Genomic DNA, 18730 nt, shown 5'->3' on the forward strand with positions numbered 1-18730 from the left:
ATGCTATCTATACTTCTATACTAATATTAGGAAGGACTTAAATTATTGTTTGTTGGAATTGAATAGGCTCCGAAACTAATGTACCAATTTGAAAAATTCTTTTAGCATTAGAATCCTACATTATCCCTGATGAAAATAGGCGATAAAAGAGCCTCATCTGAAAATAATAAATGTAGTATTGTGGTGTTTTCAGGTGAATGATGCATGGAATCGCATTGCAGACTCCCTGCAAATTCCTGTTTCGGAACTTAAAAAAAAGAAAGAGACATTGATGTCCGCATTTCGGATGCATTTCAAGAAAAAACAAGATTCGATCCGATCTGGTATGGGAGAAGATGAAATTTACAAGCCAATTTGGATTTTTTATGATGCCATGCAGGCATTTTTAAAAGGCAAATACACTGCTAAAAGTGTAATTTCAACAGATGAGCAAAGGGTAAGTAAAACAATTAATTAGTTTCAAAATGTTTTATTAATAAGTAACTAAGTATTTACTCATTTTGATTTCCACAAATTATAAACTAATTAAATTATGCATCATAGGCCCTACCATTGCATAGTCTTCTTTGATGGATGTAATTCATAAAGTTTGATCTTATTTGCGTAGCATTAATAGGAGCCCGACGAGGTACAGATTGTAATGGTAATATATTTTCTTCATGGTTTACTCTCATACCTACATGGATTAATTCACCATTCCTATCATAGCTGTCAGTACTGCCTGGTGGAGTATAAATATTGCGAGATGATTTGCTCTTTCTTAAAAAATTGTGTAGTAATAAACAGCTGTGGGTTATAATAGAAGTTTTAACGACATCTAATGGAATAGGTCTTTTAAATACTCTAAAAACTGACGATAATATCCCGAAAGTATTCTCTACGACCGCACGAGAACGTGATAGTTGTTGATTGAACATTCTTTCTGGGGTACCCAACTGATGATGTCCAGGAAAGGGCTTCATAATATGAGTACTAAGAGCAAAAGCGCCATCACCCAGAAAAACATAAGGCATATTAGTATTACTTCCAGGAAGTGGGCAACTAGGTGGTAAATTAAGGGTCCCATCACATATTTTTTTCCACAAATTGCTTTGATTTAAAACACCTCCATCACTAATTCTCCCTTGGCTTCCTATGTCAGCAAACAAAAAACAGTAATCACTATCTACTAGGGCTAATAAAACGATGCTGAAACTTCCTTTGTAATTAAAGTATTCAGATCCGGTATGAGCTGGTGCTAATATGGTAATATGCTTCCCATCTATCGCGCCAAGACAATGTGGAAAGCTGAATCCTTCCGTTTTGGTCAGCCATTCTTCAGGACTTGTGGGAATCTGAAAAAATAAATATATTTTTTTCAGGCAGTCATTGGAGAACAGACAGAAGAAGAAACGGAAAATCCAAGTGATGCTAGAAACAACACAGAACCAAAGGACATGAATATAAAGATACCTGTACAGAGGAGACGTTCAGTTAAGCCACCTGAGTTAGAAAAAGCAGATAAGGAAATGTCAAAGGCTTTTAATACGTTAAACCAGGCTATTCTCAATAAAGACCAACAAAATAAAAAAGAGGACGACTGCGACTTGTATGGGAGGCTTCTTGCTAGCAAACTCAGAAAATATTCAGACAATGAGAGACAAGAAATAATGTACGAAATTGATGGATTACTATTAAAACGCCGTCGCAATTGTAGTCCTCAGTACGTGTCTTCACCTTCTCAAATCATTATAAGTAAACGTCCGTCTTCTTCAGCCACCAGCTATTCTTGTCCATCACCGTCGTCATCTTGGTCGTCGTCTTCAAATCATTATATTACTTCTCCTATACAAAGCCCATCACCTATTCCACCTGCGCAAACTCCATCCCCTTTTCCACTTACTGAACTCCCTAATGCCTCATACACACAAGAAGTAGTTTATCAATCCCCCAACATAATCCATACACCTGTCCCTACGATCCATATACCTGAGGGATCCATGCAAACAATTTGTAACGAATTGTATTCTCAGACACAGAGTCAGTCTCAAAACATTTTGGCTGATGCTTATGCAAAAGCTTTGAATGACGATTGTTAAAATAACCAATTAAAAAAATGTAATAGGGCAATAATTATTGATTAAAAAATTTAAAGTATATACAAATGTTTTACTAACTCACCTTAATCATGTCCTTTAGCACTTGGTTCAGAGCCAAACATACTTCAGGAATAATTCTAGATATGAGTGTACTTGATATTTTAAAATGGTAGTGCAGGCTCCTATAACTGTCTCCAGTCGCAAGAAATCGCAATGTCAATGCCAATCTTATTTTTGGAGGTATTGCTTCTCGCCAATATGTATCCTTTTTTGCAATAATTGGCGATATTTTTTGCAATATATACTCGAAATCACTAGATGACATACGAACAAAGTTATCGAATTCCCCTGATGGTTCTGCAACAAGGTCGCTTAACAGATTGTCCATGAATTGCCTGAAAATGGTAAAAAAAAATCTTAGTCATGTTCTTTACGTTAACATTCTAAATATTAATATCATAACCTAAGTACCACATTAAAAAATCTACGTACCTTGTCCTGTTTCGATGAATGGTCAGCATCCACCATCGCCTTTTTCGCCATTTCTTTTTAATAACTTTGTGACGGTACACACTTCTGTAATACTTTTAAACAGTATACAAATAAATAGCTGCAGCCGTAATTACTTCGACGTCCATCGCAAGTGGTTTGCCAGGCAGCAATGAGCCATGCGCCATTGTGTGAACACCAAGTGATCGTGGCCTACCATTGTGCATTGCAAAGCGTGGCCCATCACAGGCCATTGTGTACTGGGGGCTTAAGAGCCAAAGCACACGGGCAGCGGTGTGACGCCGGAGCCACCGGAGCGGTGTCGCTGCGTCGCGACGTCTTATGGTGCGTCCAGACTGGGCGAATGGGCTCGCGCGGCAAACTCAACATCAGCTGCTCACTCAAGAGCAGAGTGAGCAGGCCCCTTTAGTCCGTTGCGCTGTGTCGGCGTCACTCACAGCGTCGACGCTACGACGTTGTCCATATATTTTTTATGACGCGACGCAGCGCAACGGACTAATGAGGCCTCACCATAACATATAAATATCTGCGGCGGGCACATGAGCGGTGCGGCGCCGCGAGATACAGCGAAAACTTTGCAGTGCGGCGCCGCAACGCATCGTGTGCTTTGGCTTTTACTAATACCTTGGTAAACACATTTTAGATCCAGATAAGTTAGGTATATCCCATCTCAAAATACTACACTATCAGAGCGACGATCTCAATAGATCGAAACCAATCTTTGTGATACTAGGTCTCCATTAAACTTGAACAACCTCTTAAATCAAATAAAAGAATACTGAAAAAAGCCGAACAATACAACTATTTCTCACATTTTCGAAGAAAGGAACAACTTTTTTTTTGTTACAAAAAATGCTTTTTCCTATGGCGCTTCTTATCGCACTCGAACGGGAGCCAATCAATTCGATTCATTATGCTTACAAAATCGGTAAAAGAGGTTTTTTCCGATTTTTGTTTCAACAGTAAGCTTTTTGTGTAAAACCGTAAAAACCGTATTTGGTTTTAAGACTCACGAACGGAAATGAGTCAAGAACTTACCGTATAGCCCACTTCTTTTTGTTAATTAAAGTTGATTAAGCAATTTCCCTTACTAAGCAGGTATCAAGATAATTAATAGGATATCTAAATTGGCATCTAAATAGAAATAGAATTACGAAAGAAAATAAAATTGATTGTAGCTCATTAAGGTAAGACTACTGTTGAAAAACAATATCTCGGCTGTGATTATTAATTTGACACGTCCCGGAATTTTTTTAGCTTTATTTCGAGTAAAAAACTGAATTTATTTCTTTATAAGTATTTATTTCTATAGCATGCCGATAAGACATTGACAGAGTAAACAGTGATAAATACCTATTTATTTGTTGAAAAACCAAAAACCGCCTGCAAAACTGAAAAAATTACAAGTACTGCTGCACAGTGACAACTCAAAAATCTTGTATTACAATCCTCTCTTAGTTTGTTTTCTTTTTGTATATTTTCCATTTAAATGAAATTATTTGATCTGTGTTTAAATTTTCTTATTAAAATATATTCAAGAAATAATGTGACATATAAAAACTCCTGTTTTCTTGAGCCTTACGACACTACGCAGGTTAGGTACAGACATAAAACTCGTATTTCGTAAACAGCCCATCCTATTTTCTTAACGTTACAAGACGCGCATCATAAAACATTCCAGACGGTTTTATTGTCCGTTATTTAGTAATAACGACTTCACTTGTCAGCCTTTATACGTTTTTTTAGTATTTATTTTATATCTGAACGTTTAGGATAAAAGTTTTAGAACAAATAACAATTAGGCATCTTTAGAATAATAGCCATGATTTATTTGTAAAATTCTACCTACGGTTTACTCGTAAATGCTAAAATGAAGAATGATTCTTCACGAAAATACCACTGGACAGATTTTGAAGAGACAATTTAGCACATTATTTTAACTTTGGTTAATCTTACGTGAATGCAGTTCGGTACAGTTAAAAGTTGACCTGGAATAATGTTCCTTTAAAGAAAGATTTAGCATAGGCGCAGACCACCGATTTTTTGTCGGTCGATAGTTTAGTCGGGCTGTTAATCAGTATGAGCACGTATGGAAGTGCGCACATTACACCGATTGATTCTTCATACAAATTAGAATCGGGCCCAACTATCGACCGACTAAAAATCGGTGGTCTGCGCATAGGCTTAAATTAATTTAAGTAAGTAGTTATAGTGTGTCACGTCATTCTCGTAACTAAAGTTTAAAAAGTCAGCAAGTAGTGTGAGCAGCGTAAAGCTTTTTATAGAATATTTTTATAATTATTTTGTATCTCTTTAAGATTTCGTATTACGAATATATTTTCATATTTTGTAGTATGTTTGTTTATCCCTTAGACTCTAACTAAAGACTATACTAGTATGTTGTTATTTTGGGGCTAGGTAATTGATAAATGATAGCTGAAACAATTATTATTATTTATTGCTTTCTTTCCTAGGCACCCTAACCATTAACCCTCTCGCGCCTAAGTTTTATTAATGTTTCTCTTCCAAAAAATAATAACAAGTTGTATAAATTAATATTAATGTTTCCACTAAAATCCCCGTTTACCTACTCATATTTCATAATAAAGAAGTTCAATTTGTTTTCATTTGTTCAAAATAAAGGGTTTCTTTTCTCTCGTAGATTGATGGTTCAAATTATGTAAGGTACAATATGAAATTTTGGACGGTAGTTCTGTAAGGCTCATTCATAAAATAACACCGAAGTGTAAATCTATCCTCAGCAAAAAAAATCGTTTAAAAAATCCGACATCAAAAACTAAGCCGCCTCCAAAAAAGTAGAAAAATAATTACGTTATTTATGAATTAGGACAAATATTAGACTAAGAGCTAGTGAACGCCAGACCTACGTCATTTTATAAAAGCTGAAAGTTTGTCAGCGTATGCTCCCAATATAGGATATAATGTTTGTAAATTATGGAGTTTGGATCGTGGTGGCTTTGGGAGCTACCCTAAAAAAACTGTCTGGCAAGGAGTTGGAACTGTCAAAACTGTCTGGCTGTTGGGGAAAATACTTCTAATTATTGCCCAAATATTATACATAAAAATCAGATTTAATGGTATAACATTGGTAGAATTACAGTCTATTGAATATACAGAAAAAGCCACCGTAAAAGTTAGATTTACGTTACACTATAAAATCTGATTTTTATGTATAATACTTGGGCAATTACTAGAAATATTTTTACCAACAGCCAGACAGTTTTGACTGTTCCAACTCCTTGTCAGACAGTTTTTTTAGGGTAGCTCCCAAAGCCACCACGACCCAAACTCCATAATTTACCAACATTATATCCTATATTGGGAGCATACGCTGACAAACTTTCAGCTTTTATAAAATGACGTAGGTCTGGCGTTCACTAGCTCTTAGTCTATATATGACCAAAAGTCTGTACAAGTACAGTCAGCGTCAAATAGTTCGTGACACCCAAAATATCCAAAAAGTTGACAACACAAGCATAATTCAAGTTGTAACAAAGACGTATCTCGAACTATTTGAGGCTGACTGTACAAAAATGATTCGAGTCAAAGAAAGCGTCAAATCTCGCGGGAAACACCTGGATGCTATGCAAGTGGTCGTTGTGGAAATAATTGGGGTAGGACTTTGTCCAGCAGTGGATGTCTTTTGGCTAAAACGAAATAGATACTGCAAGGCTGGGTTGCACCATCTTATTTTAACTTTGACTAACGTCAAAAGTACAAAATGCACCGGTTATCGTCATAGTTACCTTTAAAGTTAGGTGGTGCAACTCAGCCTAAATATGTAAGGCTGGTTTTAGTGTCATGCGGACCCTCCGGTGCGGACCCGCTCCGCACGGCCAATCTGTATGAACTTCTAGGGAGCGTTTTAGAGTTATGCGGTCCGGAGGAACCGCTCCGCTCCCTAGCAGTTCATACAGATCGGCTGTGCGGAGCGATCCGCACTGACAGTCCGCGTGATACTAAAACCAGCCTAACAAGCCAAACGAAAATCCAAATGTGCTTAATTCGATGACAAAACACCGCATTAATTTCAACGAGCACAGTTACATTTCCCGAGTATTAATAATACGGATCGCTTATTCGCTTACCCTCATTATGAAACCTTTCCCCGATAAAGTATCCAGAAAGGCCATTACCGGCCTTTAATGAAATAAAAATGGAAAACATCTGTTATTAAGATAATTCTTTCGAATACACAATTTCGGTGGCGAATATTAAAACGATTTCATTGAGGTTGTACTCGTAGAAGGAAAAGGCTGTGTATTAAATGCGCTTATCTTATTCAACGATAGTGAGTAAATACTCGATATTTCGCTCAAGCATCGAAACAGTACCTCTATTACGAAAAACTTTCGAGTTCGTTTCGTTGCGTATTCAAAGTGCCATCGAAAAATTTTGTATGAAAAATTAAACAGCGCCCCCTATATTATAGCCGCCCTAGGGGGCGCTGTTTAATTTTTCATACAAAATTTTTCGATGGCACTTTGAATACGCAAACGAAACGAACTCGAAAGTTTTTCGTAATAGAGGTACAGATGGTTTTCGATAAAGAACAAAATCCAATCGATAAATTCATTGATGCATAAGACAGGCAACTTGAATTGGGCAGATATCTGGTCATTTAGGTATTGGGCAATGAATTCTTGAGTAGAAAAGACCACATCTTTGCCAAACTAGTTAAAAGCAGAATTTTGTAACAAAAATATCAACTCAACATTCATTCAACATTCGAACTTCAAAACAAAACTCATCATCATCATCATCATCATTTCAGCCATAGGACGTCCACTTCTGAACATAGGCCTCCCCCAATGATTTCCACAATGGCCGGTTGGTGGCGGCCTGCATCCAGCGCCTTCCCGCTACCTTTATAAGTTCGTCGGTCCACTTTGTGGGTGGACGTCCTACTCTGCGCTTTCCGGAACGTGGCCTCCACTCCAGAACCTTGCTGCCCCATGGGCCGTCAGTTCTGTGTACTATATGCCCTGCCCATTGCCACTTCAGCTTACTAATCCGTTGGCAAAACAAAATTATGAAAGGGAAAATAGAAACTGTAGAGAACTGCACTTCTGAGTAACATTAGAATACTTCTATCTAGTTCATACTATTATCCACTTTTTACATAAGTTAAGAAATAAACTTTATTATTATTTCTGAAAACAAAGAAATAAGGCTGAAAGGAAATCTTCAAACAACTTGGCGGTAGACTAGCGTGTAAAATGAAAAATGGCAAACCACTCCATCAAAAAGTCACGACAGAACATTTTACATAAAAACTACAATCCTTTGTAGTGACAGTCGGAATTGCATAATTTACTAGTTATTTACGTGTTTTTTTTCACAAAATTTATGAGGTGATTTTTCTCTATTTGTGCAAAACCTTCATGAATCATTGAAACATAATTTTTGCTACATCGATATGTCATAGTCAAAGGTCGATATGCAGTCTCTTCGCGGAATGACTGGTCTATCCTAGGTTTGACCAAAGCCTTCGGGCCAACCCCGAAGTGAATTCTTATTTCGGCCTTTGACTAAGTCAAACCTAGAAGTGCCTAAACTGTTCAGTCAAACGTCGAAACTAAAATAATATGTTTCGGGCTTTGCCTAGTCAATCCTAGAAACGACTGGCAGACTCGGTCAAAAGTAGACGCAGCGTTACAGAGGCCGGCAGCAATTATAGAAAACTGACCAAGTTCGAATCGGATTCACGTACGAAGGGTTCCGTACGACTCTTTTATTGTATGGCGAATGGGGATGATTTTTAAAGTGACTATAAAACTAAATATTTTGGGAAAGGCATGAGATACAGCCTGGTGACAGACAAACAGCGAAGTCATAGTAATAGGGTTCCGTTTTTACCCTTAATCCTTTAAGGTACAGAACCCTAAAAATAATAATTTCAAGATCGGTTTAGAAACACTGATAAACTACCGCAGTAAACAAGTTTAGTTATTCGTACTCGTACCTTCACCTAAAGAAAGAACCGGTCGGTAAAGTCTATGTAATAATTTCAATATCAAAATGAAGTGTAGTTTAGTTTAAAGTCTTATAGTCTATCCAATATAGCTTGATTAGAATGACGGCTGTCAAACGAATGTGACTAGTGCTGGGTATGTTTCGTACGGTTCACATAGATGTATCGATAAGTTTTCGAAAAATGATATAAAAAAATGCACCCAATTTTTCTTCATATCTTTATTCATAAAAATGACAATTAAGATTTAAATTTAAAGACAGTAAAATTTAAAATTCATGTCAAGGGTGTACAACCTAAGTCGTAGTCATTATCATCAGTGTTCTTCAGTGGTTTTTTTTTTTTTTTTTTTTTAACCACAACGAGGAAGCTCTTGGCCTGTATCTCACCTGATGGTAAGTGACGATCAGGCCGAAGGTGGAAGCGAGCTTCACCCGGAATCCTCAACCACGGAGGAACTGGCTATCTTACCTCTAACTGTCGGAACACAATAATGCTGTTAACATTGTTGTTATGGCGACAGACTTAGGTAAGATGGTGGTAGCTAGCCAGGCGGACTTAGAACAAGCCCTACCACCAACCAAACCGAACAGAAAAATCTGCCCCCACTGGGAATCGAACCCGGGACCTCTGCGTCTGAAGCAGGTGGTCTAACCACTAGACCACAGAGGCGGTTTTTTCCTCTCGCTAGAGGGCGGTGGGCATCTCTTCTAGAGCAACGGTGCTATGAATACCCAAAAAATTACCGGTGATTGATTTCCGATGTTTGATTATTTAAGAATGAAATGTTTTTTGGTTTTTAATAGTGAACATTTAGAAAAACGTATAACTTGACTTAAATATTATAAAATTAGAAAAAAAATTAGTTAAATACAGGGTGTCCCAAAAACAATGGATAACCCTGTAACCATCGATAGGCCTCGCCATGGTCTCTCTAACGTCCAATTTTGACCCCAATAAAAATATCACCGTTTTCAAGATTTTTAAGTTTTTGTGCATTTTTAGAAAATTGCCACCTGCGATTACTTTTTCTCATGCCATTTCTACAAATGAGGATACTTTTCAGTCTAGTTTTTTTCCTTATCACAAGGGATAGTTGGGCTATTAAAAGAAAAGATCAAAGTTCAACAAACTAGTTTGAAAGTATGAAAATTTTAAGAAATTGCAGAAGAGAAGGAAAAATTAATTCATTGTCTTGCACTTTTGATCAGCCATCGTGTAAAAAAAATGTAGGAAGACCATCGTGCCCATTACCTTAAAAACTTCCTTGGTTAATTGAGATTCTAAAAAAGTATCATAAGCCTATGTATTCAGTATTATTTTTATCTTATGGCTACTTGAATAGCAACTAGTATGAAAACTGTAAAAATGAGTTTTTCTCGTAATAGTTAAACTAGGACTGCATAGTGGCATTAAATACAAATGGATAATTTTTAACGTAGGAATTTCAGCCGTAGGACGTCCACTGCTAAACATAGGGCTGTACCCTAATGATTTTCATAATGACCGCTTGGTAGCGGCCAGCATCCAGCACCTTCCTGCTGACCTTTATGAGGTCGTCTGTCCACTTTGTAGGTGGACGTCCTACGATGCGCTTTCCGGTACGTAGCCTCCACTTGAACCCTGTTGCCCCATTGGCCGTCCGTTCTGCGTTTTTGTGATTACTTATTTTTTGTTTTACACCTTATAAATGTGCCTATAGACAGATGCCCGTGATGATACACGGCTCGGAAACGTGGATTTTTTGCACAGCGTGCTATGGAAACCGTATCAGAAATTAGGAGACCTGTAAACGAACTAAAGTCGCTGACATAGCCCGACGGATCAGCAAGCTAAAGTGGCAAAGGGCAAGGCACAGTAGTGCGCAGAACTGAGGCAGCAGAGTTCAAGTGGAGGCTACGTACCGGAGAGCGCATCGTAGGACGTCCACCTACAAAGTGGACCGACGACCTCATAAAGATAAGCAGGAAGGTGCTGTATGCAGGCCGCTACCAAGCGGTCATTATGAAAATCATTAGGGTACAACAGGCCTATGTTCAGCAGTGGACGTCCTACGGCTGAAATTCCTACGTTAAAAATTTATCCATTTGTATTTAATGCCACTATGCAGTCCTAGTTTAACTATTACGAGAAAAACTCATTTTTGCAGTTTTCATACTAGTTGCTATTCATGTAGCCATAAGATAAAAATAATACAGAATACATAGGCTTGTGATACCTTTTTAGAATCTCAATTAACCAAGGAAGTTTTTAAGGTAATGGGCACGATGGTCTTCCTACATTTTTTTTACACGATGGCTGATCAAAAGTGCAAGACAATGAATTAATTTTTCCTTCTCTTCTGCAATTTCTTAAAATTTTCATACTTTCAAACTAGTTTGTTGAACATTGATCTTTTATTTTGATAGCCCAACTATCCCTTGTGATAAGGAAAAAAACTCGATTGAAAAGTATCCTCATTTGTAGAAATGGCATGAGAAAAAGTAATCGCAGGTGGCAATTTTCTAAAAATGCACAAAAACTTAAAAATCTTGAAAACGGTGATGTTTTTACTGGGGTCAAAAATGGACGTTAGGGAGATCATGGCGAGGCCTATCGATGGTTACAGGGTTATCCATTGTTTTTGGGACACCCTGTATGTTAAGAAAATAGTCTTAATTTAATATGACATTTGTCGATATGTCCCAACACTAACATTTTTGTAACTCGAGATAACCTTGTAGAGACGTCGTTAATACTCTAGCTTGATTTTTATAATTTCGAATTACTACTTATTGGTGTAATTTAACGCTGCATATACACGAAATTAACATTTTTATTGGAAGCACTGTCGTCGAAAATATTGTTTGTAGGTCAGACGTGAATTATTTCTTGTCCGCCAATATTTAGCTCTCATTGATCGCTACTACAAAGTTATGTCGTTACTTTTGATGGCAGCTGTCATTCTAATCAAGCTATATTGGATAGACTACAATTGAGGTTTGACTAGTCAAACCCCGATTTCATTAAATTCAGTTTCGACGTTTGACTGACCAAATTAGTCTATCCTAGGTTTGACTAACATTCTTTAGTCAAAGGCCGAAATGTTTGGGCTTTGACTAAGACTTCTAGTCAGACCTGAGGATTGACTAGTCAAACCTAGGAGCGCCTGAGCTTCGAGGTTTGACTATAACAGATATACGATTTTGTGTATCCTAATTAAACACACAACACATAAACTAGAGAGCATCCTAAGCTAACATCAAACACAACTCTTTCTCCCTTATTGTCCTGTTTTAAATAATAAAACAAGTGGGACCCGAATCTATAACTCGATCTCGGTTGTCTGAAACGTCTTGGTGTCGTCGCGGCGTCATTGGGAGAGACACTGCAAAAAAGGGATTGGGCAATTTTCTGATGTTATGAACTAAAAGTAAAAAAAAGCATAGCTCAGTATAATTTTCACCGTTTCTCAATTACCTATATACTCTTATTTGAACTCGTTTAGTTGTCTAGAAATAGAAACTCTACATTAAATAAGTGTTGGGCTGAGGTAATAAGGTATTTACGACTTATCTAAAATTTAAACTAAAACTATATTAAATATTTAGGAACATAGTAAATGAACTTGGTGTAAGGAGCCAGAAAATTATACAGACAATAGATTTAGCAATTTCAAACTCGGGACTGGTTTATAAATACGTCACTAGTACTCAGAAGGAAGGGTACTATTCAAATGCTTGGTAATTTCCTCCGAAGGGTCTATTGGGAACTTTGAGTGAGGTCTCCTTTTCAAGTCGACGTTTTAGCGGACAATACCGACAATACACACCTTTTCAACTCGATCACTGAATTACATCGACAATATTGGTACGTGCCAATAAACAATTCAATTGGGTGTACTGAGTATGAATACGGGCAAATAAAGTCAATTTTGAACGAGTGAGTACATTTAGGCCTAATAAAATAATTGAGTTTGTTCCGGCGTTTCTTCTCAGCACTTGCCATATGTTTGTCTCGAAGCGCTGGTAGGGCCCAAAAGATAAGGAGACATGTAAAGTGCCCCATAAGGGCTACCTTTTCTTTTTTTATTTTTTACTACATTTTGACGTTCATAAGTTTTTTTTTTTTTTTTTTTTTTTCGGACTGACTATGCTGATAGCCGTGAGCGGCTTTTTCAGCTTCACCGGACAATAGGTGAGCGCAGATGGCTCTCAACCACAAAATTTAAGCAACGAGCCTAAGGGCGCCCCCGAGTGGGGCTCGAACCTCGGCCTAGGGCGTTGCTGGGGGACGGTAGCCTAACGTAGGTTTGGGGAGAGAAGCGGCCCGGCACGTGCCGATACCGCGAGAAAAAGGGACGGGTCGAAGGGGACCGCGGCGCGAGTCCTCGCCGGCGAGGACGGTAGATCGGTTGGAGTGGAGTGGTGCTAGTTTTCGCGAGCTGTTGGGCGGCCTCGATGGCTAGGGTGATGTCGTCGTCGGGATCGCTGAGGGCGTTCCTGGGACGACGTCTGCGCGGGGGGGTGGGGAGGTCCGGCGAGTAGTTCGCCGCCCCGGAAATGAGGGGGTTCGGGTGGGACGTGGCAGAGTCAAAATAGTTCTCAGATAATTGCTTGGACGTTCATAAGTGCCACTTATGGTCTAAACTGAATAAATATTTTTGATTTTGATTTTCATTGAAATGATGTGTAAATCAGTAAGTACTCGTTCTCCACAAAATACAATATTTGTATTGGTATGAGTTTTCATCATACGTCATCATTTCAATCACAGGACGTCCACTGCTGAATATAAGCCTCCTCCAATGATTTCAAGATTGGCTGATTGGATTCTGCAATCTTTATAAGGTCATCATGCGCATGATTTTATCTGCCTGCTAACGACTGTGACTTTTCCAGACACAAATAGGTAACTAGCACTTTTTTTAAATTGATGCTAAAACAAAAATGTATTTGATATTACGTGTGATTATAATCACTTTTCTATGAAAATGCATACCCTTAGACTTATCAAACCCCAACTACCGCCCGTGCCAATACAGTACCACCTACGTGCCACCATCGCGTGTTCTTAGATAATCTATTTTATTGTATTGCCGTTTTATTTAAATAGTTCAGAATTGGTCGAAATAACGACGTGTTATTCACGTTTTCGGCCTTACACCGGTCAAACGCTGATAAGGCTGTCCTCACTGTTTCAGCGATAACTGTCCTCCGAAGATTTGTAGCCGAATTCTTGAAGCTTTTTTGTGGCTTTAAAAATGTGGTGAATAAACTTTGTAAGTCTTTTGTTTTATAAGGGCGCCTTATGCTGGCCAAAGTGCTAGTAAGGTTTTAAAAAGAACCACAAATGTATTTGGAGGTTGAAAATCATTTGCTTTTAGTTTTATCAAATTTTTAACAGTCGGTGGTTGTTGACAGTGGTTAGAACGTTGGACTCTCTACATCTAAATTGAATTTGATTCCGTGCTCCAGACGGCACATTAATTTCTGGCATCTGCCAGATAGATTGAGCCATGTTGAACTGTTTTATTTTTCAAAGATTGGTAATTTTATACTGGCACGGATTATACCTACTCAGTAGTCACCTACAAATGTATAGCAAGCTTCAACATAGAACAAAAAACACATGCAAATTAACTTTAATTTCTATTAAACCTTTTTGTACCCAAAAAGACACTCTCATTTGATTGAATATTGAGAAACGTAATCCTCTTACACTTCCAAGAAAATCAAAATTAAATTCACATTACTTAAAGGCAGTTAATTAAAAACCACTTTCAGACTAATTGCCATAGATAAGATTTATGGCAACAGACATCAAAGTCTGCCCCATGCTAATGACTAGAAACATAACTTCTTAACCTTTCAACGATCTATAACTTTTTCAGCAAGGTTAGAGTTAACTACAGTTTAATAAGTCTTTAAAAGAATACAAGTTACGATTGTTTCGGTTATTTCAACTTTTTAAACCTTTGACACTTGACATTGTGTCGCAGAATCTCGACAATTTGAGTAAACGGGTCCAAGAATCGATCAAACTTCTCGGCAAAAGTAGTGTTGAACGTCCACCCACTTTATGATCATCAAAAAGATATCTGGCAGTGGCTCAATGAGGGATCGGCAGATCATGTTTTGTGATATCTCTTCGGATATATTATAGCCACGATAGCCCAACGGTGGAGTGGTCGGACTGGCCGACTCGAGATCCGAGGAACGCGGGTTCGAATCCCAGCGCCGCTCGACTATTTTGGTGAGCCCACTCATAACACAAGTTTATTTAGCTTAACACGAGGGGCTAACGGGACTATTAGTAATTTGTGCAATACAAATTGCTAATAATCTTCTAAAATATATTAAGTTCAGCAGTAGTCACGTGGCAGAACTATGTGGGACTAAACAACCTTTACTGATTGGGTTTCATTGAAAGCCAAGCTGTAGACCTTGCTTTACAGGTAATCACTACCATCAGGTGATCCGTCTGCTCGTTTGCCTCCTGTCACATAAAAAAAAAGGTCTACAGCTTGGCTTTCAATGAAAACAGATGAAATAAGTGGAAGATAGTACTTTTTGGCATCTCAAGTGGTCTGAAATGCTGAACCCAGAATGAGGGAAATGTAGACCCAGAATGTGAGACTTGAGAGATCAGTAGGCATCTCAATAGAAAAAACTTTGACTAAGACACCATGGAATGTAAATGGAATTTTTGACGGTTTCTAAAGCCTTGGTGGTACGCGTACGGGATCAGTACGCAGAAGTCCTTCTTTTATTTTCATATAAATTATTTTCTCAAAAGTCCACTTTTCAAAAGCTGACTTTAATTAAGCTTCGTTTGCTTTGGGATTTTAATTCGCTGTCTTATTTGCTCTTTTCGTAATTTACCCACATTATTTGCCCTGAAGCCAAAATGAGATATCAAATGTTTCAACTGTAGATAAAATTTACCCTTAAAAGACCTTGACTCAATTTTAATATTAATATTGTAAAAGATTTTGCTTGGTCCTAGTTTGGTTGTCTTATCAGACAACGACCTTGATAAAATACCTACCTACTTTTTGCACTCCTATTGTTACATCTTTTTTTCGTGCACTTTGCTATCCGTAATTTTTTTTATGTTCGACTCACGATCAAATACTTTCGTGATTTACGTACTTATTGGTAATAATTGGCAAAAATTTACATCCACAAATTTTTTCAAGAAGGTTTAATTATACATAAAGAAAAACTTTTAACAGCCCTCAAACATTTTTAATTGGATCGAAAGTTATTAATAATCCCATTAATAAGTATATCGACCTACATACCGAAATCGCGACCTACATAATCCGCCAAGGATAAATAACATACTGAAAAGTCCAAACTATTGACTGGTCAAGGTGGACATACCAAACCTTTGAAACCTGATAAATAGGGGTGAGTTGTAATAGAAGAGAGTTGTGACATTGTAAATTTTTTGGAACTTATTAACTACAGCGAGCTCGTAACAGTGCACGTTTTTAGTTCAAGTCCCAAACTAAGAAATGCGCGCTTTTGCGAAAAATATTTCCTATTTTTTGATAGTTTCCAAAAATCGTCAATGTCACAATTGTTTTTAACTCACCTCGGTCTCCCCTAACATACTGAAAGACTTTTGCCCGTTTTCACCATCAATTCCTAATTTTTCAGAGACCCCTATGAATACAAAATTCGTGTTATGTGTTACCATAGGGGTCACTTAAAAATTAGAGATTGATGGTGAAAACGGGCATGAAACGTCCAAACTATTGACTGGTCAAGGTGGACAATGGGCATACCAACCCCTCAATCTTGGCGGTTTTTTCGCTACTTCCACGCCACAATCTGATAACAATTGAGCTCATGAATAACAAAATACAGCCTTGAACTGTTTATATGTTACGGCTCCTAAAATCAAGGGCAGATCGGAGATTTGAGGGAGCCGTTTGAAAAATTTCGTGCTGCTACCAACCAATTATTTGCGTGCGTTGCGTAAAGAAAGGAAAGAGGGTTCAATTATGGTATGAGTTCGAGGGCCTTTAAATACAGTGACTTTTGATTTCGATTCGAGGACGATGTCGATTCGCTAAAGATGTTAAATTTTCTTAACTCTGACGTGTTATAAGATTAGAATTATGAAATAAAAAAGTTTTTGGTACCTACTATAATATAGGGGATGGATGGTACTAACCTTGGGGGAGGTCTTTGTCCAGCAGTGGACGTTTTTCGGCTGAGGAACTTCGCTTTCGCTTCTGCTTCGACGAATATATTCATAATTTCATGAATTACATGATACGTAATCCGCGTATGTGTCATCAAAAATAATCCAGCCTTTTCAGAAATTAACTGAAATAAACCACAGACACAGTCAAAAAAGTACACTCTCATATTTATTTATGTAGCTAAATCATTAAAATTAACTTATTTAGGTAGAAAATGCACCTGAAAACACAACGCCAAGTTTCCCAACCAGCTTAAAGTGGGCTTATTGAACTTACTAAAGGCTTATGAACTTCAAAGCTAATAATAAATCAACAGCCAACCCCTAGCTAGAAGTCCTTTTACTAAATCCAAAATAATGTCAGAAGCTTTAGGAGTCGGATATTGTGATACCTACAGAAAGTGTCGCCATAGAAAAGCTGAAAGCTTTTATTCCGGGGACCTATATCCCTAAAAAGCTTTTTCATTCTACTCATAACACCCATTTTTACGCCAGTGTTTTATAACCCTATTGTAATAGCATTTGTATAGTAAATATTATTATTTATCTATTCTCCTGGTCTTCCTAATATTCATGAATAAGGCCCGATTCGACCAAATTTTTATCCGAGAATAACTCCTGGTATAACTGGCACATTGACAGTTTCAGTATGGGAAATATGTCAAAATGTCGAATAACTAACGAATTATTTTGAGATTAATATTTACTCAGATATTAATCTCAGAATAAACTTGTCATTTTGAAATATTTCCCATACTGAAACTGTCAATGTGCTAGTACTAATAGTGCTAGCTAGAATGGGGTCTAAATGTATTAAATGATAAATAGCGGAGTTAAATAGTTTCACCCCTACTCTTCCCAACAGGGCCAAAAAATTTGCGAACGACAGGCCTTGGCATTTTTTTTACTTTGGCTGTTAATTTCATATCATGGTAAGCCATAAAGTGGCTTATTTGAATACTTTCCATGAAATTGAAGGTGTGTATTTTATGGTTATGTGAATTTTTAACATAATAATTTATTTTCTAAAACCTTTTAAGTCTCCAAAATACAAACGTAATTAGAAATGCATCGACTAATGCACTTTCACTCAACTTTACAACCAAAGGACAATGGGCAAAATGGTACCCGGCTCCAATAGATATGCTTCTAGTGTCATTTGAAAGGTCTTACCAAGACGAACAACTTTTACTATGGCCACCAGCCTCAGATCTGGTTGTGTTCGAAGATAAACATACTTTTTTGCAAAATGGTACCCGGCTCCAATAGTTATGTTTGTAGTGTCATTTGAAAGGTCTTACCAAGACGAACAACATTTACTATGGCCACCAGCCTCAGATCTGGTTGCGTTCGAAGGTAAACATACTTTTTGTGTAACCTAAGTATCATACGTGTCCATCGTATGGTACTTAGGTTATGCGAGGCATGAAGGGTTTACTGCTCCAGCATCCTTCCTTAACTCTATAATTATTGATAGGGATAAGTGTGAAATAAATGTTTTTATTTGAAGAACTACTACCCCCTTATTAATAAAAGGTTACACCTAGGATAAACCTTGGATTAAAATGACATTTCCATACCAAATGACAATTTAAGCCAGAGTTCAACTAGGATGTAACTTTTATTAATAAAGGGGTTGGAGTTTTATTACTTCTTAAGGGCTTTATTATGGGTTGCTAAAGCGAATAAATCCACAAGACCCAATAAGTCCATACACAAGATGGACCGACGACCTCATAAAGGTAGCGGGAAGGCGCTAGATGCAGGCCGCCACCAACCGGCCATTGTGGAAATCATTGGAGGAGGTCTATGTTCAACTGGACGTTCTATGGCTAAAATGATCATGATGATGATGATGAAAGCGAATAAAGGGCTAATAGCTTGGGTAGTTCATCGTAGGTATAATCCTTTCCTTTACAATGCTTCTTTTAGTTACATTAATAGATTGTAG

At 37.6% G+C, this 18730-nt stretch overlaps 1 protein-coding gene across 1 annotated transcript; it reads right to left on the minus strand.

Annotated features, from left to right (window-relative positions):
- Positions 1–530: 530 nt before the first annotated feature.
- Positions 531–2655, minus strand: LOC135078555 (uncharacterized). Its single transcript, XM_063973090.1, has 3 exons — positions 2571–2655; positions 2161–2473; positions 531–1334 (listed from the first exon to the last, which is right to left on the minus strand). The coding sequence occupies exons 1-3, from the start codon at positions 2597–2599 to the stop codon at positions 531–533; spliced, it is 1146 nt and encodes a 381-aa protein (XP_063829160.1). The 5' UTR covers positions 2600–2655.
- Between the last annotated feature and the right edge of the window lie 16075 nt (positions 2656–18730).

The sequence above is a fragment of the Ostrinia nubilalis genome, chromosome 15 (genome assembly GCF_963855985.1).
Source record: "Ostrinia nubilalis chromosome 15, ilOstNubi1.1, whole genome shotgun sequence".
Lineage (NCBI taxonomy): Eukaryota > Metazoa > Arthropoda > Insecta > Lepidoptera > Crambidae > Ostrinia > Ostrinia nubilalis.

Coding starts and splice junctions, on each gene's coding strand:
- LOC135078555 (XM_063973090.1), bottom strand. CDS start 2,599: ATGCTGACCATTCATCGAAACAGGACAAG. Junction 2,474..2,570: donor ATTCATCGAAACAGGACAAG/GTACGTAGATTT, acceptor TACCATTTTCAG/GCAATTCATGGACAATCTGT. Junction 1,335..2,160: donor TGCTAAAGGACATGATTAAG/GTGAGTTAGTAA, acceptor TTATTTTTTCAG/ATTCCCACAAGTCCTGAAGA.